The sequence below is a fragment of the Lolium rigidum genome, chromosome 3 (assembly GCF_022539505.1).
Source record: "Lolium rigidum isolate FL_2022 chromosome 3, APGP_CSIRO_Lrig_0.1, whole genome shotgun sequence".
Lineage (NCBI taxonomy): Eukaryota > Viridiplantae > Streptophyta > Magnoliopsida > Poales > Poaceae > Lolium > Lolium rigidum.
The window spans coordinates 391,471,083-391,497,440 of NC_061510.1; the positions used below are offsets into that span (position 1 = coordinate 391,471,083).

The 26,358-nt window shown below is 44.4% G+C and overlaps 1 protein-coding gene across 1 annotated transcript; it reads right to left on the reverse strand.

Moving 5' to 3' along the window:
* Positions 1–1,657: 1,657 nt before the first annotated feature.
* Positions 1,658–13,111, reverse strand: LOC124697664 (probable glutamate carboxypeptidase PLA3). The gene is made up of 13 exons (XM_047230217.1): positions 12,967–13,111; positions 12,723–12,870; positions 10,079–10,217; positions 9,645–10,007; positions 6,402–6,644; positions 5,289–5,441; positions 4,941–5,009; positions 3,843–3,930; positions 3,321–3,404; positions 2,973–3,061; positions 2,728–2,841; positions 2,032–2,166; positions 1,658–1,900 (listed from the first exon to the last, which is right to left on the reverse strand). Exons 1-13 carry the CDS (start codon positions 13,109–13,111, stop codon positions 1,676–1,678), a joined length of 1,995 nt encoding a protein of 664 aa, XP_047086173.1. The 3' UTR covers positions 1,658–1,675.
* Positions 13,112–26,358: the final 13,247 nt, after the last annotated feature.

Below are 26,358 nucleotides of genomic sequence, written 5' to 3' on the forward strand. Positions count from 1 at the left end.
AACCCGGATCCATGGAGGCCCATGGGGAACCCGGATCCAGTACGACGTATATGGAAGGCGGATCCGTGACGTGCACGGCAAGATATTGTACCGTAGTTAGGCTATCTGTAATCCGGCTAGGACTCTCCGTGTAAACCCTAGATCCGTGCGCCTTTATAAGCCGGATCCCGGGAGCCCTAGAGGCACAACCACAACTCATTGTAACATCGCGAAAGCGCCCAGATAATTCCAGACAAGCAGCAGTAGGCCCTGTCATCGTGCAGGTGTTCCGAAGCTGGGTAAATCGCGTACCACCGTCCCGTGTGCACTCCGCCCTATGGCCCCTACTTCTTCTCCCCCTTGTGAGGATCCCTCCTCCGAGGTACCGTCGATTAGGCAACGACAGCCTGCATGCGTCTATAAAAACCGCCATCCTCCCCAGTCACCCACAAGCACCGAGTAGCACAAGACACTCCACCTCCACAAAAAATTTGCGTTGCCATGCCACGACCTAATCCATGCTCGAACGGATGCCAGCACCTCCTCCGCCACCACATCCACCTCCGCATGTGCCGCCTCAGCCCGAGGCCGAGTTCGACGTCACAACATGGCGGAGTTCGCATAGCTCAATGTGCAGTACGACACCGATGTTGAACACGAGGCAGCGGAGCAGACAGAGGAGGAGGATCGGGGCGAGGAGGACTGAACCGACGATGCGGTGGAGGAGGAAGGGAATAGTGGGCCGGAGCCGACGGACGAGGAGCATGAGGCCAGCTTCGCCTCTTTCGAGCCCCAGCGGAGATGCAGGACACCGCTTGTAACCGCGAGGTGGTCAACAAGAGCATCCTCCGCCGCATTATTACCATCGCTGCCAAGCAGGCAATGACAGATTAGTCTAGACGCCTCTTCATGGCCGCCGAACGATAGAGGCTCCTCGAGCTCGAGGCTCGACGGAGCACCGAGGCCGCTGCCCACGAAGCAACACATGTAGCCCAAAATGTGGCCTCCCGCGAGTGGAGGGCGGCTATGAGGGGCCAGCACCGCAGGGATGCTTCGACGACGTTGTTGCACCGCCAGATGTGCAAGTAAAAGGCGATGAGGCAGCCGCAATAGCTGGCAGAGCAGATGGCACAGAAGAAGCCGCCACGGCAGAACAGTGATGAGGCTCGGCCTTCTCATGGCCCAACGCCCCAACTGATAGCAAGTAGAATAGTGACGAGGCTCGGCCTTCTCATGGCCCAACAGCCCAACCGATGGCAAGTAGACTATAGGTTTAGTTTCAATTTAGTCGTTTTCATTTGACTTTGTAAAATATAACAAAATTTAAATAAAAAACCTAGCATTTATCGTTTTTCTTTCTTGACGTGAACCAAGCCATAGCCCGGATGGTTAGGGGTACTGATATCTGCGTACCCGTCTCTCTCACCGTACACACCCAAAAATCTTCTATTGAACTGTTTGAAGGCTGTCTAACCTCCAAACCTTTTTTTTTTCTTTCTTGACATTTAGGGTACGTGACTGAAAACGGGCGTCCCCAAACGTGGCACCTAACTGCGTTGCCCCTTAAACAGATCCGACACTTCTGTTGCCCCTTAAACGACCGATCCGGCACTTCTAGCAGACGTTATTTGGAGGGTGCGAGTGGTGCTTCCATTTTACAAGAACATGTAGCAGCAATTTTATTTACGAACAAATTTCATGGATCCAAGGAAACAGTAAAGCTTAGTGGTTTGTCGTGAGAGCTAAATTCGCCTCTGAGCACACTCGCAGCCCTCTGGATTGCCATGGCGACTCTCCACATTTCCTGCCGCACAGCCGCCTGCCGTTGCTTCGCGCTGTGGTTCCCCGACCGAGAGATGGCGTCAGCAATCCCAGGAAAGAAGGAGAGTTCACTCTCATAGTCCTCCGGAGGCGAGTACAACTGTGAATACACCCACGAAAATCATTGCAAAGCATGCTCGTAAAGTATAGTATAGAGTTTCATGGGAAACAACGAAAGAATTGCGATTTTTTACACTGTTATTGAATAGTAGTTGGCCAAGGGTTGCTCACCAGGTGCTTATACCATGCTCTTCCTTGAAGCCCTTCCGCTTGAAGGAAGCTTCTTTCGGCAAGTAAAAGACGGTCATTCAACAGCCGCCTCCTCATAAGACCGTATCCATCATGCATATCTAGTTGGTTTAGCTCCTGGATCCACAGAAGACAAATGGCGTAAACAACTAATAGTAGATTAGGCGACAAAATTTCAGATGCCAAGTTCAGCTCGCCAAACCATTCCATTAACCCGGATCTGGTAGTGTTGAATGAAATTATGCTAGACTCTACTACTAGGCATGCAAGTGGACAGTCCGGCGAACATGACGGACAGCTCGCGGGATTAGGTGTGTGGTGCAAATTAGCTAAAGACTAATGATTGTTTCATTAGATGATTAGAGAATGAAGTGACGAGGCGGACAGGCCTTCATGGCTTGGCGGACGTACTACTCTGGAAAAGCATCGACACTCAACCCAGTGAACAAGCAACATGATTCATGGCCATTAAGGTCTAATAGTCCATTGAATTGAGGAAAAATATGTGGATCGGCTTAAGCACTTGTTTACAGAAATGCATATTCTTGGAGCACAAGGAAACAACAGCACATGATTACAATGTCTAAACGAAAAAAAAGGAACCAAGTATTCTAACGCGGAGTCTGGTATACAAAAAAAGAACTGCAATGGACAAAGAAACAAGTAGCTTGAACAAACCTTTGCCTCCTTCTGAACATCCATGGCTGCACCGGAAAGATCCTTAATTAATCCATTTATGAAATTGACTGGCCGGCTATTGTTCATCATAGCGGCAAACACATTTGCATGCTCCTGTAATGTTACGAATTCAAAGTGTACATAAAAATCCTATATCCAGACTAAGTTGCTATAATAGTTATGCATGGCGGAGAAAGCAAAGCCCAACAACGATAAATGTAATGTTTTAAGAATAGTTGGTGTACCTGCAACTGTGAGGCATATGTCTGATAATCAAAAGGTAACACAAGATCGTCTGCCAAGCGCAGCACTAGTAGTCCCCAAATTTCGGTAACTGATGAAGTACAAAAACTAAATGAGTGGTCTGATGAGCAATACTCCCTCCATACCAAAATAACTTGCTCAACTTATTTTGGGACGGAGGGAGTGTAATACATGCTTGCACACATCATTTCTCAAGCACCAGTTAAAATCAACCACAATGATATGTACGATTCTGTAGGCCCCAGACCATGAGCATTCTTACTCTTGACCAACAAACTTGTTATTGTAGCACTAAAAAAATCATTTCGATTGATCAGGTTGCTACTTACTAGCCAAATGACGCAGAAACAATGGATCGCCATGATTTTCCATCCAGACATAAGAGTCAAGTGCAGTATGGTAGCCAGGAAATTCTGTGTCAGTAGTACCCCTTATTAGTGATGTTGTTTACATCATATATTAGCAGATTTAGTAAGAACATGGTAAGTAAAGGTAGAGCAAGAAACAAAATTGTATCCACCTAAGTTAAGGTTGACCAGAAAAAAATATGAAAATAACAAAAAATGATTGGCATGCATAACTATACTTCAAACATTAGTAGCAGTAAAGATCCTAAAATCGATATTTATATGAAAGAAATTCATATTTGTATATCTGAGACACAAAATTCTACAATATCTGACATTAGAAGAAAACGAAAATCTGGTAACTTACACTTGAAAATATACAGTTCTTTCTCAAACCAAATATATGCGAAAGTTAAGAGTATATATCAGAAGATTACAAGGCGCGACTTTGAATCAAATATCAACTAGCAACTCCAAGCAACCATTGGGTTAAAGCTCAAATACCTTTTCCATAGTACAAGTCGACACAGGGAATTCCAGCATGATGTAGAAATGGGGCGAAATCAGAATCGGTTCTGGCAAGTCTTTCTATCTGCAAACTGAGATCATCTTCAGAAATAAATCTAAAACAGAACACAAGGCACCAGTGGCGGAGCTTGGAAGAAAATGAGGGGGGGCGAAATGTAAAATACGAGGATTTGGGGGGGCAAAAGTCTAATTTTTTTTCTTCCAAGCTGCTCCCAAACAGGATTCTTTCATAGTTTGCTAAAAATCTGGGGGGGGGGGGCGGTGGCCCCCCCTGGCTTACACTAAGCTACGCCCCTGCAAGGCACCGGCCAAGATCATCTGCAGTACAATTAGTATGTGCGGGTTTCAGTGTTTGGTCAATGCACACATGTGAGATTACAGATTATATTAGGAAAGAGGCGCTCTTGAAACAAAAAATGAAGGGAAACCTTTCCGCATTACACAAAAACTTACAAACAATATATTAGATGACTGTGAATACAAGATATGAACGTCTTATTTTCTTGGTTTGGCCTCTGTATTGCAACTGTGTTCCACTTAAACAATATATCCACCTATTTTAGTAAAAACCCATAAAGATCGAAGATATCTTCATATTAGAAATACACATAATTTAAAATGGCAAGTGGCTGCTTTCACATTCCTCTGGTACGGCTGTTATCCTGACTGCCGACTTGAATAAAAAGTTGATCTGACCTAAATAAACTGTAGTAGCCAAATTTGGGGAGGAGTGTGCGTACCTACTATGACCGACCTATAAACACCTACGGCATTTGCGGCAATTAGACGCAATGATAGCATGCTATGCCTGTTCCTACTAACATCATCATACATGATAGTCCATTTTATTAGTAAGAAAATTATGAGACCACAAATGAGATGTGATTCCCACGTGGATAATTCAAATTCACGTTTATCTTGCATGCAAAGGACAAACTGTGACCTCTACATGGCTCTGCTGTGAAACTATTATTTTACTTCTAATTTCTGAACAGTTTGGAGCAACTAGAGACAAGTAACCACGTTGAATTGCAGTCCAGCTACTATAGGAAATTAAACAAATCTAATTCTTACACTGATACCGCCATTCATTGCAATCCATGTATCATGAACTGTCTTTCCTTCAACATCTGGATCCTTAACCTGGAAATAGCAGGTTCAAACTAGAATAAACCTCATGTATTCATTCCATTTCTTTGATATCTCACTGACTATGATGCGGTAATGATTCTTGCAAGTAGTACGCTTAACTAGTTTCAACCGTACGCAAGAAACAGGTCACGTACTAATAAAGGTTCTTCTAACAGAACCATGTGCCAAGGGATTGGTATCGTTATCTAAAAGTGAACTTGCATTTAAGTTTTAGCAAGACTAAATCCCCAGCCCAGAGAAGAATGTAAGAACAAAACAAATTGCTTCTACCTGTCTTGTAACTTCAACCAAGAGTTTGTCCAACTGGGGAGTAGAACCTGCAAAGAGCCCCATGCCTTGCACAGCACAATCAACATTCAAGTAAGCTACAGCCTTGGAATGGAGATCTCCAAGGTTCTCTTCGACCCATTCAGTTGACCCGATCTGGAAAAAAGAACCTTCAAAATATAGAAAAGGCAAAATGTAGCAAAACTTAAATGAGTCTGGAGGTTTGGCATGAATGAGAAGAAAAGCAAGTAAAATAATCTTTTACTCGGGTTGTTCAGGAATTCGTTAACTGGTAACGGCTCGCTCGGCAACTGAATAGCGATTAATCTGCAAATTCGCCAGTTAATCGGCTGATTAATGGGGTAATCGGCATTTATCGGCTAATCAGTGACCCACCGAGCAGCGATTAACTGGCCATTTAATCGGTGATTCGGCCGAATTCTTGAACAATGACTTCATGCTATTTGAACGCCTAACATCTAGATAGCACATACAGACTTCATGCTATTATGACTTTGCTATTTGATCAAATCAAGAAAATGCTATGCAAATCATAAAATATCAATAATAAATAAAACTTATTGTCTGCCTGTTTCTGATATTTTGCCAAAAAGAGTATGCACTTGCTCAGTCAAAACAATTGCGCCAACTGCAACCAGTTTGCCAATTCATCTTGTAGTACATTCGTCCAATGGTTACATACTTACATAGCTCTTTTTTAACAGGTATCTTTAGTTCTTCCATTGGTATAAACTTTCCATTCCAAACTCTAGGTAGGTGACACTGCACGCCCTTGTCAAATTACATGTTTTTTTTGCAAAATAAACACATGCATTTTCTTACATTGTCAATAAAAAAGATACCTGTTAAACACAAGCATTTTCTAGGTCATGTTACAAGCTACAGAACTCAGTTACATACTTTACATTGCCAATTCCATTGCACTACTCTAGGTAGGTGACATTGCACGCTACATAATCACTTTTTTTTTGCAAAATAAACACATGAATTTCTTACATGTGTAGTTTCAATTTATTTTTGAGGGTGGGGGAGGGGGGCACATGCCCCCTGGCATTAGTACACACGTCCGATGGTTACATGGACCTGTCGACTTACCATTCCAAACTCTTCTGCATCCCAGCTACAAATAATGATAGTCCTCCGAGGTGTCCAACCTGATTGCAGCATTATACCAAGCCGGCGAGCAACATCTAGAAGTGCAGCTGTCCCACTGTTAGGATCAACTGCTCCATAAGTCCACGCATCTCGGTGGTTACCAAGGATCACGTAACGATCGGGTTCTTCATATCCTTTGATGATAGAAAAAATATCCTTTATGGTAGCCATCTTCCTATCCTCCTTCAACAAAGAAACGAGAAGACAGTTTCACTATTTTAAAAAGTTAAAACCACCATGATCTTGACTATTGTAATAAGGTACAGATACTTCGACTTTGATAGAAGATGCAACAGTGATAAACTGTAATACACAAGTTTTTCTCCCAGGCATATAAAATGCAAAAGAACAGAAGATGCATCATGAATGACAGACACTTATCATGTCTTTTGTTTGTCCAACACTTTCCTGGTCCAGCAAAATAATGATAAAACGGTCTACAGCATAAAGTCATCCGAAGAAGCATTTAGCACTTCCAAAACTGGGTGATAAAACGGTCTACAGCATAAAGTCACCCGAAGAAGCATTTAGCACTTCCAAAACTGGGTGTCCAAATGTTATGTTATGCTAACCCTATGCACAATGGAAATAGTTAGTGACTATGAAATCATGCAGGAGTGCAAAGATGTGACAGATGTGGGTAAACAATGAAAAACATCAACTAATCGACACCCCCGCCTTATATGATGCAGCAAGACCTAGAAAATGCAAAATGAAAGTGAGGAGGTGTAGGAAGAAAGAATCCTCGACATTCATTTTGTTAAGCTTCATGCACTAGCCAACGCAACCAATAGTCAGAGGCAGGCTCAAGAGGCATGTACGTGCCTATACAAGGACAACTAGGGGGCAACAACAATTTTAGGATAAATTGCGAAAGCCAGGACTCGAACTCGAGACCTAGGTTGTGATACCATGTTTTTTTTTTTGCGAAAATTCCACCGATCTATTAATAATCATCAACAGCAGTACAAAAAGACCCAAAAGTAATAAAAATTACAAATAGATCATTGGACCACCTAGCGACGACTACAGAAACTAGCGCGAGCCGAAGGCGCGCCGCTGTCCTCGCCCCTCCATCACCGGAGCCAGGCAAAGCTTGTCGTAGTAGAGCTTGTTGTAGTAGACTGACGGGACGTCGCCGTGCTAAGGCCCCAAAGAACCAGCGCACCAGAGGAGCCACCGTCGCCGATGATGACAACCGTAGATCGGAAGAGACTGACCTGAAACCACACCAGCGAACACAAAAACCAACCGGATCGTAGCAGATCCGCCAGACACACAACTCCACTGGGTACTCCGCCAGTACTCCGCCAGCGTTAGACGCACCACCAGAGCAAGGATAAGGCGGGGAGGATCTTATTCTGGCTTCACGAAGTAGCCGCCGCCTCACCATCCCGAAGAAGACACTGAAAACAAACTAAACGAAGAACAAAAACCTTCCCGCCGGCGAGAGGCCGCGATCCGCCACGCATCCAAGGCCCCAAGGCCACCGGAGTCGGAGCAGACCGGCAGTGTCGCCGACGAGAGTGACAGAACCCTAGATAGGTTCCACGATCGCCTCATGTGTCCTCTCCTCTCCTTCTCTCCTCTGTAACCTTCATGCACTAGCCAACGCAACCAAAAGGCCGAACTGATGGAAAGGGCTAGGAAATCTACTTATACACTTCAACACCTTTCCACTTCAACACCTTTCACCCTGTGTCCGTAATAATAGTCTTCAGTAAGCCAACCAAACTGTGCACAGGCAGCAGAAACCATTTGGGGCAGTAAAAACACCAAACAGAGCCACTATTTGTTGACGCAGTCTTGCTGTGGAAAAGGTGACAAGGTCGTGAGATGCAAGGACCACTGGAACCAAAATAGTGAAGTTGATAACCACATTGGCTACTGTATCTGTGTGAGTTCATAGCAACATGTCATTTGCCACACGGACCAATCAAGCAAGCGCCACCTCAGCAGAAGTATCTGTGTGAGTTCGTAGGAACATGTTAGCCTATCTAAAGAAACCACCAAATCCAGGCGGATCAAAGGATCAGCAGTCCACAGCATTTCCCGTTTTGGGCAACAAATGTCGTTCTTTCTTGTCTCTATTTGTGAATATGTACGAGGACAGCAAAAATATCCTTTATGGTAGCCATCTTCCTGACCTCCTTAAACAAAAAATGAGAGAAGGTTTTACTACTTTTAGAACTTAAAACTGCCATGATCTTGACTAATGTAGTAAGGTACAAGTACTTACAGTTGGATAGGGGATGCAACAGTGCTAAACTAAACTGTAATGCACAACTCAGTCTCCCAGGCATATAAAATGCAAAGGAAGAATATGCACCAATAGTACAGAATCGCCCAAAGAAGCATTGAGCACTTGCAAAACTTACACTATCCAAATGTTATGTTATTTGGTATATTCAAAACTAATTTGGTATTTTGCCAAAAAAAAAAATTCTCCCTCGTTCATAAATTATAACTGTATTCTGAGAGTGCAAAAGGATTAAGGGAAGCAAAAAATGACCATGCTATCCCTACAGACATATAGTACAATGGAAACAGATAGTGACTATCATCACATCATGCAGGAGAGCAAAGATGTTACAAATGTGGGTAAACAACCAAAACCATCAACTAATTCACACCCCGCCTTACATGATGCAACATGACCTAGAAAATTATTCGCCTTGCATAAAGAAAGTGAGGAAGTATATCAGATGAAGGAAGTCCCTTGACAATAATGTGAGAAAGCCAACCAAATCTGTACAAGCAGCAAAAAACACCTGGGAGCACAGTAAACACCAAACAGAGCCGCTATCTGTTGACACAGTCTTGCTACGGAAAAAGGTGATAATAAGATCAACAAAGAAGCAAGGACCAGTGGGCTTGACAAGGACATTTGCTACTGCATTTCGCTGCGTAACTTTCATGGTACAGTAGAGGATAACACAAGAGACCAAATTAAGCAAACGTCACCTGAGTAGAAGAAGCAGTATCTTTGTGAATGATGAGCTGATAATAGCAAAAACAGGCTATCTATAGAAGCCCCCAAATCCAGGCGGGTCAAAGGATGAGCAGCAGTCCACGGCATTTCCCGTTTTGGGGCATAATTGTCGTTGTTTCTTGTCTCTATTAGTAGTATGGGGACAGCAAAATAACAAAGGAGTGAATATGGAGTGTGCTGTGTATGTATACCTGGTAGGTGAAGTTGAGGAGCGTGGGGCCTGGCCCGACGCCGCCGACGTGGTCCCCGAGGTTGAGAGCGGCGCGCCACTCCGGCGGCAGGGCCGGCCCGCCGAGGGTCCGTACGATGGCGGAGGCCGTGTCGGCCGAGACCGGCATGGACGGGATCGTCGGGAACCGGCGCTTTACGATCTCGTCGTCGAACCCTAGGCGCTGGGCCCCGTCCGTGGCGGCCCAGCCGGGAGTGAGCGGGTCGCCGGGGCCGCCGAGGATGACGGTGCCGCGCTCGACGCCGCCGTCGCCGCGGCCGGCGATGAGCACGGCGGCGGCGCCCCGGGCCGCGGCGCGGCGCCCCCCACACGTACCTCGGGGATGCTGGAGAGGTACGTGTGGGGGGCGTGCCGGGCCCAGGACGACACTGTCGCCGCGCCGCCCGCGAGCTTTACCTTTGCCGAGACAGAGGACAGCGACCGGCGCACCTGGCCGTTGTGGTGCGCTCCGGGTGGCGGCCCTTCCGCGGCGATTCCCGTCTCGGCCTCGGTGCCTGTTGATGGGGGCGTCGTCTCGTCTCTACCCAACTTCTTGCTATCCTATTATTATTCCTAGTGTTATTTCTTGTCTTTTGCGGGGAATCCTGCTAGTGCTAGTGCTACGCATATAAAGGGGTTGTCTACACACGCATACATGAACCTTCACATGCAAACTCTATCCCTATAAGCATCTTCAAAAGACCGAGCCAGCGGATTGAATCTTGAAATTGATGAAATCATCGCAGGTGCCTCGTTGTCGATAGGAACGTCGCCTTCCACTGAATAAATATTTCACATTTATGAGACACACAGATGTCAAATATGTGGTTTGAACTCTGGTGGACTGGGGATACAACCACCCTCCTAACCACCCACCCTCGGGTTGACTCTGGTGCCTATGCTTTCTTCTCCCTCTCCCTCCATCCTAGTGAATAAGGCATCCTCCATTTACATATTTTATTCTCATTATAATGTGTTTTTCAATATGAATCAAACGATACTAATTACATATAATATAATTAAAATTATATTACTTACATTTATCGAGACTGAGGTAGTATTTTCTTGCCTACTACTACCGCCTACCCGTGCTACATGCTCGTCCTATATCTCATGTTCCTAGTACATATAGTACGAGCATGTAGCCCGAGTAGAAAATGATGTGAAGTGAATCCTTATCGTTTACCCAATAGATGACAATGTCGTTTGGTTTCAGAGATACCTCTTTGATTCACGCAAGTTTGGCGACTCGAATTGCTTCCTGGTTCGCAGTGGCGGGTCTAGAAAATACCGTTTGGGTGGGGCAACCAAGATAATCATACGATATGATAGGTTTCTTAATTTTTCATTTTTTCTCTCGCTAAAATATGTGACGGGGGAATGTTAGGGTGGGGCTAACACCTTCTGGCTCCGCCACTACTGGTTCGTGTTGGAGAGCTGACCCGCGAAGAGACAAGGGCCTTCAGATTTTGTCGGAATTTTGGAGCGAAACCCATGGGAAATCTGCATCCGCCGAAGTTCTGAAGATGCCAAGTGGGCGACGCGGTCGGGAGTGCCGACTGTGGGAGAGGAGGGCAGCCACGTCAGAATCAGCAGCCCGGATGGAACCCCTACAAGTACAACCGTTAGCAACAACCTCCTCTTGATGCAACAACCAAGTGGGTGGCGGTGGCTCAGAATGGCAAGTACAACGCGGACGCTAAGCTAGGGGTGCCACGAAAATAATCCATGTTCTTTCGACGATTACAACAAAGTTCCTGGTCCTTTACAGTCCTTTATTGAGCGTCGAAGCAAAAGAATGAGTCTGGTGCTTAAAAAGCAAGTACAAAATAAGGGCATGTACAGCGGGAGGCGCCAAGGGCAGGCGCTAGGATCTATTTCCTGGCCAACGAGCAGTTACATCGTACAATCCCAGGCTCTGGGCGCTTGATTTCTCGCCTGGACGCAAAATGATGCGCCGGCCGCTTAGGTATGATTTTGCCTCCCGCATAAAAATCGGGATGGTTCGGTTGGAGAAATAAGCGCCTCAAATTAGTACGCCTGCGTTGGAGATTTGGACTCTCTCCATAGACGCCAGGATTAATCCCTCTTATTTCCCCACCTAAGCGCCTACTTAGGCGCCTCCCGCTGTACATGCCCTAAGGCTCCTAGAGCCAGGCGCTTGGGCTATCCGGGATTTCAACTTTTTAAGTGTCTCTACAAGCGCTCTGGAATGTACATGCCCTAAGACTGCTCATAGTGGGAGTAACATAGGTAGTAACATCACACATCTCAATGCATTTTGGTGACATGGCATACTAATAAATGAAGAAAGAGAGTGAGGTGGTAACTAGCTATGTTACCATAACATCACACATTTCAAGGCAATATGAGTCTACAACATAATTAATGACACATTGCATGACACCACATCTAAGTTACTACCCACTATGAAGATAGTAACTTAGATTAGTAACATGACATATGTTACTAGTCTAAGTTACTCTCCACTATGAGCAGCCTAAGGTCAGACAGCCACCGCGGGCAAATCAGGTTGTCGGGAAATCGAGAGGGCCACCACCACAGCCGATGGGAAGATTGGCTGGCTATAGGGCCTCCAGAGGTTCACCTGATCGACCCGAGGTACTCAGTGTCACACCCGTCAGTACGCCTTAGAATTAGGCTGTGTCATCAATGACTTGTGTGTGCACGTTAATGACGAGAGTGTAACAAGCGTGTGTGCCAGCTATCCTGGAGGTGTACCGCAGTATATAAGCGGTGGACTTGTTGTAACAAACGAATTAAGAAAAAGAAGAATACTACCTCCATTTCAAGGAATAAGGCGCACGCGCATCCCAAGACGAACTTTGACCAATAAAATTGAGCAACCAAATCTTGATTATATTGTATGTAATTAGTATCGTTGGATTCGTATTGAAAAATACTTTTTAATGATATTAGTTTCATAAAAATAATCTTTATCTATTTAAAGTAATTCTTGGTCAAACAAAAAGCTCGTAAAACAAGGACGCCTTATTCCTTGAAACGGAGGTAGTAGAACAGAGGCAGTTACCTCTCTTACGCTCTCTCTGTGTTCTTCATCTTCTTCTCCACGAAACCTGCCATGGAGCCCATTTCGTCAGGCATCACAGGGTCACCGCCGTGGTCGAGAAGGTACCTCATAACCTGGACATTCCCCTCTCGCGCGGCGAAGGACATCGGTGTCGCACCTACAAAGGGGGGATAGAATATCTCGGTGATACAAAAAAAAACCGATTTTTTTTCCTTCCACGGACGGGCACATAATTTCAAGTATTTGTGTGCACCTGTTTTAGACACAGCATTGACATCAATCCCTGATTCCTCCACAAGGAACCGGCGGCTCTCCAGGCAGCCCCTAGAAGCAGAGTAATGGAGCGCGGTATTCCCCATCGCGTCCTTGGTTCCCCGCAGGTCCACCTTGCTCGCCATTTCTGAAATCGCAGGAACAAATGAAGTCGGACGGCACAGACGAGAACCTTTAGAACCTTCAGAACCTCAACATTCTTCAAGGGCGAGGGCGAGCCCCGGGCTATCATCAGGCTCATCAGCAGTGCGGTGTAGCAACTCCAATCTGGCAGAGATGGAATTGGTTTTGTCCTAGGAAACAAAACTTCAACAAGGTTTGTGGTTTGTCGTGAGAGCTAAATTAGCCTATGAGCACACTCGCAATCCAGATTGCCATGGAGACTCTCCACATTTCCTGCCGCACAGCCGCCTGCCGTTGTTTCGCGCTGTGGTTCCCAAGCTGCACGGACTGAACCAACAACAAAAATGAGTCTGTCCGTGGACACACGAGTACCTACAGTGAGAATCTGTGAAACTAACCTGATCGATGACATCAACCGATTGACGACGGCCTCTCCGGATTGCAGCTGCCTGCGGACTATAAGAAGAACAAGAGCTGGGCCGCCGCGGAGTATTCATCCAACACACGAATCCAATCAATATAAACAATTATCACTTATCAGACCTAACCAACAAATCACAACACATTCTGGAGCAACAAAATGGTGGCCTGAGTCGCATCCCTCGCCACTCCCATCGATTACCCAAATCCGGACTGAGAGTCCATGACTTGAAGAAGAACAAGAGCTGGGCCGCCGCGGAGTGTTCATCCAGCACGCGAATCCGGAGAGTCCATGGCTCTTCTCTCCTCTCCGCCGCGATGCCATGGTTCCATGGCTTGCTCTCCTCTCCTCTCCTCTCCTCGCACGCGTAACTCGCACGCGACCTGTGAAGACGAGCTTGTACTTATAGAGGAAGGCTTGAGGTAAGAGAGGATGACCACAGGTTCAGTGATCTATGGTGCTCACATGGACGGAGGGGATGAACGGATGAGATGGGGGAGGTCTGGATCAGTGACGTGGAGGCTCATCTTGGGAAAGGGGCATGTCTCGGGGAACAAAAGGATATGGCATGTAAACGAGGCATGGATGCGCTATTTAATCTCCTGATTTGCTGGCATCCATATGGTTTTGCATACGCTGATTTCCTGCCGGATAGTTATGGTGCTTGTTCTTCTTCTCGCATGGATCTCTCAGTATTATTCATCGGTTAGTCAATTAGTCCACATCAGACCACACATACCTTGCCACTAACCGTCGTTCACCCGGATGGTACTTGCTGCGTCAGGCTGTGCTAACAATTGTTGGCTGAATCGTGAGCCAATTCTACTTATTTATTACTCAAATTGATAGAGTGGTGTACTGAGTAGAATCTAAAATTTTACAATTCCAAAATTATGATTCTACGGTTCACAATCCTACCATATACCGGACTTTGTTGTCAGCACGCTACGGCTGTGTATCGGGACATGTCGATTCCGTTCATCTGCAAGGTGGACATGTCAATTCCGTTCATCTGCAAGGTTTTCTTCACGGAATTGCTAAGTTTTAGCTAGCTGAGACGTAGCTTATGTCTTAGTCACGTGCTCCATCGTTATATTTTGTTTTTGTTTGAAGATTCGTGTTTGCTCGGTGTTTGTGCTTTGTTTAGGGCCGTATCAAAACACACTGATGTAATTCGACTGAGACATAGGTTAAATCTCAGTCGACTGAGACTTAGACACACCCTTTTTTCAATGACAATGTCTTGTAAAAGTTAAACTCGTAAGTTTGAAGAATTACCAAAGCTACAGTACCAGTGAGCATCGTAAGATGCTACAAACCACAACTTGCACGAGCTGGGTAAGTGCAACTGTGCAAGTTGCATCCATTAGAGCACATCAGTATGTCATGCAAACAGTACAAACCATAATATATCTCGTTTCAATACAACCGGACAACCAGTATAATACATGGCACCACACCGAAACTAAATACGACAACCAATTTACGATCCCTTACATGAATCCATCACCTCTTTGAATGAATTGGATTTACATAAACCAAAGACATAAAATAATTTATATTCTTCTCCAAGGAACAAACTTGACTAATGGTACATGAAGAATCATGTCTGTTGACAAGTATCAAGAAAAAAACACCACCTCGCCACGGCCACACCGCCGGGATCTACACCATATAACAAGAGCAGTTTATCATCCAGCGCTAACAACAACATACATCACACCCGAGCCAGGATGAAAAAGCATCACTTCCACCATCCTTCCTACGAAGCAGAACCTTTTCTCACCTCGCCATCAGGGAAAAATGTAGCCCTCTGTCGCCTTCAGCTCCGACCACACAAGCTCTCACCCGTGCCCAGCCACCAAGCGCATTACAAGTCCACCATTGCATTATTCAGCTCCAAGGTCTCGATCCGGCCTTCATGGATATTACCAGCAAATTATGTAATGGGATGCTTGAACTAGCATATCTAAAGGTATATGTTCTCCTGGGATCAATGGTGTCATTGATATTACCAGCAAATTATGTAATGTCAATGAAACCTCTTAATGTTCTCTACCTTCTCCAGGATACGGGGAAGCATATCCGTTTGCAAATTTACAACCTGGCGTATGTGTTATGATAATAAGACTTACAGGACCATGTTCCGCTGAGTAGCTCACATGTGTAAGATGTCGTACATCAGTATGTATGGCATTACTCGTTCATATATATGCATGATTATTATATATGGGTGATAAAAGGTTAATCACTCAACATGAGCAACTATATACATGCATGCTGTTTCAGAAGAACAATTATATTCTTTAAAATCATTAATATATCGAAGTACCTAAAGAAGCAAATATAAAGGGGAAACTGGAAAATCAAAAGAATTATGGCATACCTTTATGCCCAAAAAGGGTGGCATAAATAATAAAGTTGCCGCTTTCATCAAATACAACATGAGTGGAAAATCAAAGAACCGTGGCATACCTTTATGCCTAAAAGAACATTTTTTGACTTTTCTATTTCCTTCTCATCAACCATTCTTCACATAAAAATAATGGCCTCAAGATGATACAAGGGAAAGTCAATTTTTCAAAGATCTTGTGACACCTACAAGTAACAGTATTCAGTTGGAATTACAAACTGAACATACTCAAATGTTATGTGCAACCGTTGGACAGCGAAAGTATATTACTTGAGGGACTCGTCATACGCAAGTCTTAATTAAACAGTTTTGAACCAGAATATCCATATCCTGTGATCGGGGGTTGTGACAACATATTGAGTGCTATCACTGCTCACCTGGACAATACCTGCTCATTCAGTACAAATATTTCATGTATATTAAGAAGACTAACAGTGGCTATCATTTCTAAGAAGTCTCAGACGTCAGATCTCATAATTCCCTCGACATAAGTAGTTTTTTTGCCAAACGATTGATATAATTTTTGGGCTATTATATAGTTCACGTTAGGATGAAGTGATCTAGCCAACCAGTGATGAGATAAGATGGATATATCTTACATATTCAGGAATCTCATAGGCAATTATGCACTAGCAACATAGTCCACCATTTGGAGCAACCATACAAAACCTTGTAAACATTCAGCAAAAGAAAATTAATACGCCAACAAGTGATAAGTATTAAGCAAATGGTCATCTCTAAGTTCAAAATCTGGTTGGATCATCTAAATGAGAGATATTCAGCAAATTAATGATCATGTGAATTCAAATATTAGCACCATGACCTCTAATAACAGGCCCAGATGACGAATTCTTAGTAATACAACTAGAGAACTAGGTAGCCAGAGATCATCATTATCACCATAATTCAAGGGCCATCGCCTTGATGTCCAGAACATAGAGAGGAACAAGAATCTACCTAGACACAACATTGAGTCCAAGCAGAAGAAGGGCCACTGCTCCAGGTCTTCCAGATTCCTCCAAGTGATGCATCAGGCTGCAGCTCCCAGGTACCCGTGTTGGTCATCTGGTCCTCTTCTTGAAATCCTTCAACAAGAACAAAACATGATTTGTCATCTCTAAAAGTAGATTTAGCAAGAATATATAAATCAGGAGGATGGTTTCGACTTAAAATTCACATGACAGGGCAGCAACCGTACATCTACAGGCCACCACAGAGTCAAGAGAGCTTGAATTTGATTAAGGCGGGTACCAGATCAAACAGCGCAAAGCATTCAAACTGACTACAATCAAAGCTGAAAACATCAATTACAACATTTGTTTAGTGCTGAAAACATCAATCGATTGCTTCTCACATGGGAAAAAGAAACAACGTATATTAATAACAGAAGATGTCGCATTTATGAAAGAATGAGACAAGATGGCATATATCAATCTTGTGTCAGTCTTTCATAAAAGTAGAGCAACCTCTCTATGTTTTCTTCAAATCCCTTTTGTTCCTCTCCAGCACTTCCTTTTCATTTACAAAGCACTTGACATGTACAATAAAATCAATTGCAACGACTGCTAGGCTGGGCTGACAGGCAATAGTGACATCAAGACAGGAATTTTAAAATTAACTACACAATTGCATCATGGATTAAAACAATAATAAACATTTTTACTTATGTCTAATCAGCTAAACACCATAGCAATTTAGTGGGAGATATAGAAAATAAGTGCCTCTACTTTGCTCCATAAGAATATTATTCAAAATTCAGATAACTCAATATATGAAGCTGACCTTGTGTCGCCGGCAAGTTCCCCTATCAAAATACAAAGTCACAACAAGTCGCCGACGCAATACCAAAGGCCTCCACCACCACCTTCGACGGTAGCGGCTAGCTGGCAAGCGCATAATGGGTCCTGGTGGCGAGGTCGGTGAAGTTGCGCAAACCAGCGAGCTCATCTCCAAGCCGGAACACCAGCTCGACCTCTCTTATCGGCGCCGCCAACATGTCATATTCTGGTGGGTTCTTGGAGCAGGGCGGTGCCGGCGACCAAGACCATGCCGAACCACGTCGGTTCACATCCGTTCTCCATCAGCTGCAGCAGCTAGACACAATCAAGGAAATGAATGAATGCACAGAGAATATATCAAAAAAAGGGCAGCCCGGTGAATGAAGCTCCCACTTTGCGCGGGGTGTGGGGAGGGGTCAGACCACATTGGATCATTGTACACGGAATTTCCTTGCAATTTTTGCAAGAGGATGTTTCCACAACTTAACCAGTGACCTTCTGGTCACAAGGCAACAGCTTTTACCACTGCGCCAAGGCACATAGAATAAATAAGCAACAAAAATCCTAATTTACAAGCCAATACTTAGATGATTCTTTGTAACCATCGTGTGGTGATTCCTCTGTACAACACTATATGCATGCATATAATCCTTGATAACAAATTTGAACAAAAAGGAAAGGAAACCATGCATCTAGGTATGTGTCAATGTGTGTGTTACCCTCCCTAGAACATTATAGTATGGCTGATGTACTACTTAATGAACGACACCCAGAAATAAAAGATGCAAGATCAATATATTTTTGTCAAGTTCGGAACTATATCCACTATCTGTTATTTGTGTGCTCAGGATATCAACTATTTTTCAGACTCAAAACCAGTTGCAGCTACAGAATCGCGCAATTCAATAATGCCAACATTACCAATGGTATCAAATGTTTTGAATTCTATCTAATAGCACATCGGCGATTGCTATTAGTTGACAGAAACCAAATAAAAACAACACAATAGCAATATCAAAAATAGCAGATAGACAAGTGTGATCTGCTTGGCTCGATTAGGGCTTCAATGGAGCTAATTCAACATGTATCACAAACAAAAGAATGCAAGGACCTATAAGAGGTAAGATGGCTATTCAAGATAAAAGTGCACTTGATATTAAAAATAGAAAATCAAAGGAGCGACGTCATGCTCCCAAATATAATTATGTCATCGGCGCATGAAGCACATAATAACCACGGCTAGATGTCTGTGGTATCACAGAACACATGGGAGCCGGAGTAAAATAGACAAAAGCTTAACATCTAATGATATTCAAAAATGCGCTTACATATAAATAAAACCAAACAGGATACAATAGACATTATCTAATGATATTTAGACAAGGAGGAAGACCAATTCCCATGCACTAGCTAGGAAAACATAATGTTTTGCAAAGGCATAATGTTTTCCAAAGTGCATGACATTAGGAAAACATTGTACTTTTAGTCCAAAAAGCTGAAAACCCAACTTAACATCAGGAAGCATAAATCAAATAGCTGAAAGGACTCCCAGCAGCCCAACCATAAACGAAACCAACTAGACACAAAATAAATAGCTCGTACAGCAAAGCTACACTTGAAAAGAGCAAAAGGATATAACGATAGAAAGACTGAAGCTCTATTTTTTGTCCATCACCAATGTCGGAAACAATCCAGCTGAAGAACAACATTCCCATAACCTAAGCATTAGCACTTCAAATTGGAAAATGGTAAATCTTGAAACATGTATCGATCAGCTCTACTAAATGCAACACCAGAAGCAAAGCTAATGGCAGCATGAATATACAAAAATTGAACCTAAAAAAATATCTTATTATAGGCACACCATGTCTATTTGTTGCGGAAGCATAGTGCTAACAAATCATGATCTTGCGTTTTGGTGAAATATTATTTCCAAGTTCTGGAAATGAAAGGGAAAGAAGTTAAAATAATTCTACCTCAGGATGCTTATCCTATGACTGATGGACTCCCATTTGTAACATGTACCAAATGCTTAAATTGCAATAAACAACAAGGAGTATAACTTGACATATTTACCACGGTTTTGCTTGCATCTAATCAACACCAACCAATATAGTAGCACTCTACACCAGCCAAATATTTTTAGCAAGTATAACTTACTTTAGTGTCTAGTTTGCATACACATGCTTCGAGGCAACTATAATTAATTACTTTCACACTAAAATTTACACTGAAAAAAGTTACAAACTACTTAATTTCTAATCATTTCATGCTAATGGTATGAGATGCATCATATAAGGTTGTTCCCAAACTATGCAAACATACATATGTAATAACTAAATGCTTGATGCTCACGTGATGAATAAAAATAATAACGGACTAAGAGGTGGCTCAAAGGCTATGGCGGACGAGCGACCATGAGCACATTGGAGGAGACCGCCAAGACAGAGCCGGGGAGCTGTGTGGGCCTGCTGCTGCCGCAGCCTTATGGTGGATAGCATGGGGAAGGAGGGTGCCCTGTCACCGCCGGCAGGAACTTGGTGGCGATGAAGGATGCCACTCCAACTTGAACCTTCTAGACTCTGAAAGTTTGAAGTAGGGTCCTCCAGGATCAATGGCATCCTTCTTCATCCATGTTAGCAGGCACATAGTCAATTTACTAAGTATGAATGTCTTATAAGCCAAATAAAAAAATAAGGGAACAGAAAAGCTACTAGCATTGTTAATAACAAATCTTCATCCATTGGACATTTAAGTTAACGAAGCAAGACACCATCACAGGCAGCGGATGAAATAAAGTCTACGACTCCGTATTGTGTTAGTTGTCAGCACACCTGCTTAGCACTACCCTCTATTGCTATCCCAGACTAATAATCTGCACTATGCCGGCGACGCTAGGTGAGTACAGTTGGATCATCACAGCCATATAGAGCTATCTAATTTTTGAATGAAATTTGCAAATCAGTTATTATATGATCCCAACAGGAATAAAAGAAACAACCACTTTGAGAGCAAAACGGTGAATGACTAACTAGTAGTTAGCACGAATTAAGGAATTTCACATGTATGTAATTTACTAATTTGTCCAGCTACTAGTAATGCACTAAGCAGGGGCACGTTGTTATACTCTTGTCGGGCAATTTCTCTCACTAAAATGAAATTCTGACTACGACACAATTTCTATTCGTAAATCTTAACACATTTTTTTCATCTTACCAGATATAGAAGCAAAGCAAATTAGGCCATAGAACACAATGGCAAAATCATTGTGTCACAAAACAAATTAGAATGTCATCAGTAGATTGTTACATAAACCTTTCCTATTCGTAAGCAATCTCTTTTGAATGCTAATTAATTCCCTTAAATCATAAAAGTAAATGCCAGAGAAAAAATATCATATTTTGCTCAACAGAGAAGCCAACATGTATTCTATCACAGGCAAACTTCCGTTGACATCAACATGTATTCTATCATAGGCAAACTTCCGTTGACATCTCTCTGATCTTGAGATCATTATTGGGTTCCTTTTGTAACATGTAGGAGTTGCACTACTGACTATACCCCAATGGAAGGACTGGTGCACATGGTTCTTCCCATTAAGAGGAGAATATTAAGAGAATGTTCTTCTTGATGACGAATTAATCAGCTTTGGAAGGACAAATAGACGACTACAATTTATGAAATAGGGAATTAGTTCATAGATTCAGTAGATAAAGTAGAATATAATGAGAATAGACTTTTTTCTTGCTCACCTTCTCCAATATGCGATGAAGCCACTCAGTTTCCTTCTGAGTATAGTCGCAGCCTTTCTGCACTATCTTCTTTGCAATGTTCACATAGATCTTTTCATGTTTGGTTTAGAGAAAAAAAAATTATGAATAGGAATTGCCACTACTCGAATAAAAGTAGAACATGCAAACGGTTTGATAACTTGTAAACATAGTAGAGGAGAGGTGACAGTTAGTACTTAGCAGCCTTGTAGCCTCATCTTCCAGTTTAGAGGGGGCTTCCTTCCCCTTGACATCAACGCCATTGTCGAAATCGTTGATACAGCTTCCAAACTTGCCACAAGGACAACCTACAAAAAACAACTACTTCCAATCAGATTACAAATTCATCCAACTTAACTCGCTAGTGTGCTTTCATGTGTAACCAACTTTCCTCATTAATGACCTTGACAAAGTCATCCAAGTCCGGACCGCCCTCAATTATTTGCGAAATCTGATGTTAGTGTTAATGTATCAAATATTTCAGAAAGCACAAGAGTTAACTTGGCAATCAAGACTGATTTAGCTTTCTTAAAACTTGCAGCGAGCTGCTCATATTCTTGCAGTGGCCACTCCTATAAAACTGAAAACAATCAACGATAATAATTAACCAAAGAGTAAAGAACACAGTAATCCTCCAAAAGAACTACTTTGTAAACAATAGGCATGACTTGAAGAGCGACTGCCCATACAACCAGTAAGGTTTGGTTCATCTATTGCTATTGCGTAAACAATTATAAAAATATACTACCATATAGGAAATAGAAAATTTGTGTTGAGGAGCAGGTCCAGTGTGGCTTATTCATGCAGAGCAGCTTCACGATAGCCTATAAGGGTTTTATTAATGACAATCAAATGCATAATCAAGCCTTTGCACCCTGGCGCTATCTTCACTTTTTTGGAATGATAGTGGCGTGACGGGTTACATGCTAAACTGCAAACAAACGTGACATTTGAGCTAGCTATAAGGACGCTAATATCACCGTTCCAGAAGAAAATGATATGACACCGGTTTTAGAAGGCCTCGATTTCCAAGATTAAGATGCCTCTGCTCCTTCTCCTGCTGCTCTGCCAAGGAAGAAACAGTTTTTCAGCCAAGCTGAATTAGGAGAAGAGTATTGGGTTTAGGGTTTGGTTACCATACTATGAAGGCGACGTCCGGGAGCAGGGCACAGCGATGGCCTCGCCCCGGTCGAAGACGGTGAATGGAGGGCAGCACACGGCGGAGCTGCGCCGCCGCATCGGGATGGCCGCCGCCATCTCACCGACGTGCAGCAGCCCCCATCGGCAACGCGCGATGCGGCCAGTGGGTTCGACGGAGCGCCGCGCACCATCCTACCGGTGCACGCGCGCGCCGGCGAACAAGCCGCCGCGATGCCGTGGTTCCTGGGGCTGGAGCCTCTCTCATCCGCGAGTCATGGGCGGCGGCGGCCGTTCTTGTGCAGGGTACAGAGGGGTGGAGCAATGTCTGAGGGAGGATGGGACAGCGGAGGTGAGGAAGGCAGGCTGGGGGAAAACGGGCTGCGCCGGAAGGGATGTGGCCGGAGGGAGCGTTCGGTGGAGGCAGAGGCCAGGGGCGGCGGGAATGGAAAGCAGAGCATAGATGTGTCGGGGGCGAGATCGAGGCGTGGTGATCTGCTGGAGGTGGGATTAATTGTCCAGCGAACCGAGGCGTTCGCCGTTTAATTTCTTGGTTGAAACAATCGGCTTAATCACAGTCAATTAATCTCGTCTTCTGAAATCTCGTTTTGGTGGCGCCGTCTTTACTTATGTTCAAACAACGCGTGTGTATATAGACTACACATGCACGACTAGACTCCATATATGCATGCATCCGTGCGTTTTGTTTCACGTCACATACTCACTTGTGTATATTGTATAGTAATTAATACTAAGTTATGTCATGTACACGAAGCAAGACACCTTCGAAAAATATCCCTAGTGTTTCTTGCAACAGCTGAAGTTGGTTGTCGCCAATCACCAATGCCGCTAAGATATAGTATGTTGGAGAGACACCGAGCCTTTACCATTGCTAGAACCAAAGAAGCACCATCACCAATGAGACAGCCGTGCTTGGTGTCGGTCGTCCTATTTTAAGATAAAAATCGGTTGTGGGTTTCGCATGCTGTTGTCCCGCGCCGCACGGGATTCATTCCCCATGTCAAACCCGCTAGACTAGCTAGTAGCTACCTGCTGGGTTACAACACGTTTCAACAGCAACGTGTAAAGTTCTTTGAAAACACATGAAGAGTAACTAGTAGCTCAGTGCTAGAGTTTAGTACACATTAGAGCATCTCCACTCATCCCCCATATAGGCTCCGGCGTAGTAGTTTTAGGGCCCATATGGGGGCGCCGACGGTAAAAACAAAAATAGGGGCCGGGTGGCTCCCAATCGTGGCCCCTATACTAAAAAAATTAATTTCAAAATGTAACACAATTCAGAGAAATAGTAGATTCATAGATAGTTCGGCCATACTTGGCCAATATTTCTACAAATATAAAAACATAGACATTTTTAAAAACCTAAAACTAGTTGCGTCCATAACCGAAACGGTTATTTACACCTCACATCACCTTTATAAACATATATTGACACCACATGCAAGGGGGGTTGCACATCCTCGTGTGGTTATTGGCGAAAACCCGATCCGTGTGGGGCCCCGTGTCATCTACCAAAAGACCTACTTCAAAACTCAAAAGGGGTTATACAATGGGTTTTCTCTTTGTTTGTGCAAGAGTAAGTCAAAGAAACATGGAAAACCATAATTGATACCGAGTTTTAACAAGATTCCTTATGGCGGTCTCAAAGTTGAGAATTCACACTATAAGGCCATAACCTTCATGTGTGACAGTCATGTCTATGAACTAGTGGCCAACTTATTGGTATGTATTGACTATTTTCGCCCCACAAGACCCTTATATACATATTTTAGGACCACATGCAAGTGGGAGAGAGATCCTCATCACTTGGTTTCACACGTGAAACCCTAATTGGTGGACTTCGTATCGTCTACCTCCTAGACCTACTTCAAAAGGGGTATCCCATTTTAATTTTCTCAAGTGACCTCAAAGTGAGAGAGATTCACACTATAAGTCTAGAACCTTTCTACAAGATAATCCTACATGTGAAGCGGCTCCCACTTGAGAGTTGTGTATTGGCTTTTTACACCTCACAACGCCCTTATATACATATAAGACCAGATGGAAGTAGGGAGGGATTTTATCATTGTTTGTGTTAGGCTAGGTCATATGACACGGAAAACCGAAATTGAGCCCATGTTTTCACATTTTCGCTCCGTGGCCTCAAAGTTGGAGATTTGTACATGAGAGGAAACGAAGGATAAATTGCGGGAGACGGAAAACAAACAAGTGCAAGAAACAAATTCTTTTAAATTATAAAAAATAATAAAAAAAGGTGTCACTACTAGAAAAAGGCCTAGCCGTAAGATTGTTACACAGGTGCACCACTTGTAGTTGTGGAACTAGGTTATAGATTGATCTAAAGTTAGTAGTGGCGCACCAAATATAGGTGCGCCACTGTGCTGCAGACGTCAATGACGCACTAGATGTTGGTGCGCCACCGGCCACCGCACATGGATGATGGATCCACCGCGCATGTGTCCCCACCACCAGACCGCACGCACCCACCACCAATCAACCGCACCCACCCACCAGGCCACCACCACACCGCACATCACTGACAAGAGTGCACACCGCACGCACCCACCCACCGTGCACGTCTCAATGCTCTCCCCCTCAATCCCCTCTCGCCCTCTGGCCACCCCAATCTCGCCCCCAATCTCCCCCGCCGCCTCCCCTCCGCCGCCGGATCCCGCGCCTTTGCTAGATCCCCCGTCGCCGCCTTGCCGAGATCCCGCCACCGCGAGATCCCGTATCACCGGCCAGTGCCAAGTACTATTGCTAGTGAACAACGCATGCTCCTCCTGGCTAGGCTAGCGCTCACTGCTCCACCCAGCGTCTGACCGCGCGCGTCGGATGCCATGGGCAGCGGCGCGTCACGGCTGCTCACCGCGTGTGCGTGCTCGCGCCCGGCGCCGACGTCCGTCGACGCGGAGCCCTGCCTCAACGACGCGCTCGACCACTCCTTCTGCTACGCCAACCCCGCCGCCGCAGCATACTCCTCCTCCTCCTCCTTCCGCCACGGCATCTCGGGCGCCGCCCTCTCGCCAACTCCTTCGTGCCCGTGCCCGTCCCGCTCTACCTCTCCTCCTCCGCCGCCGACGCCACCGGCGGCCCCATGCCGCCGCCACCCAACTACTCCTCCAGGCCACACCATTTCACTTCTCCCCTTTCTCTTCCACATCGCACTAGGGTTTCTTACCCCTTTCTCTTCCACGTCGCGCCGCCGGCACATCTGTGGAGATCCGTGGACACTGGGCAACACGGCGAGGAGCACAACGGCCGGGCAGCATGGCGAGGAGCATGGCGGCCGACGGGCAGACGACACTGGCAGCGACGCTGGCGGACTTGATTGCTTTTTCTTTTTTTGTTTACAAGGTGTTTTTTGTAAATATTGTTGTAATTTTTTTTGACTACTCTGTAATAATTAATATAATTACTCTGTAATAATTAATATAATTATTGTAATGTTATTACATGATGACCTGGTCTGCATATGTTTATTGTTTGGCAATCCTGGTCAATTCGCCACAATAGATCCCATACAATAGCTCAATTGGCCTTTTTTGATTCGCTCACAAGCAATGGCGCACCGTATAAGTGCATAGTGGCGCACCCTATAGGTGTATCAGTGCGCCACTGCTATCTATCTAGCTTACTAGTGGCGCACTAAGTGCGCCGAGCAATAATTGTTAGCAGTGGCGTGATAGTAGTGGCGCACCACCGATGG

Coding starts and splice junctions, on each gene's coding strand:
- LOC124697664 (XM_047230217.1), bottom strand. CDS start 13,111: ATGGCGAGCAAGGTGGACCTGCGGGGAACCAAGGACGCGATGGGGAAT. Junction 3,062..3,320: donor GTTTCTGCGTCATTTGGCTA/GTAAGTAGCAAC, acceptor GTACTTCATCAG/TTACCGAAATTTGGGGACTA. Junction 2,842..2,972: donor CATATGCCTCACAGTTGCAG/GTACACCAACTA, acceptor GTAACATTACAG/GAGCATGCAAATGTGTTTGC.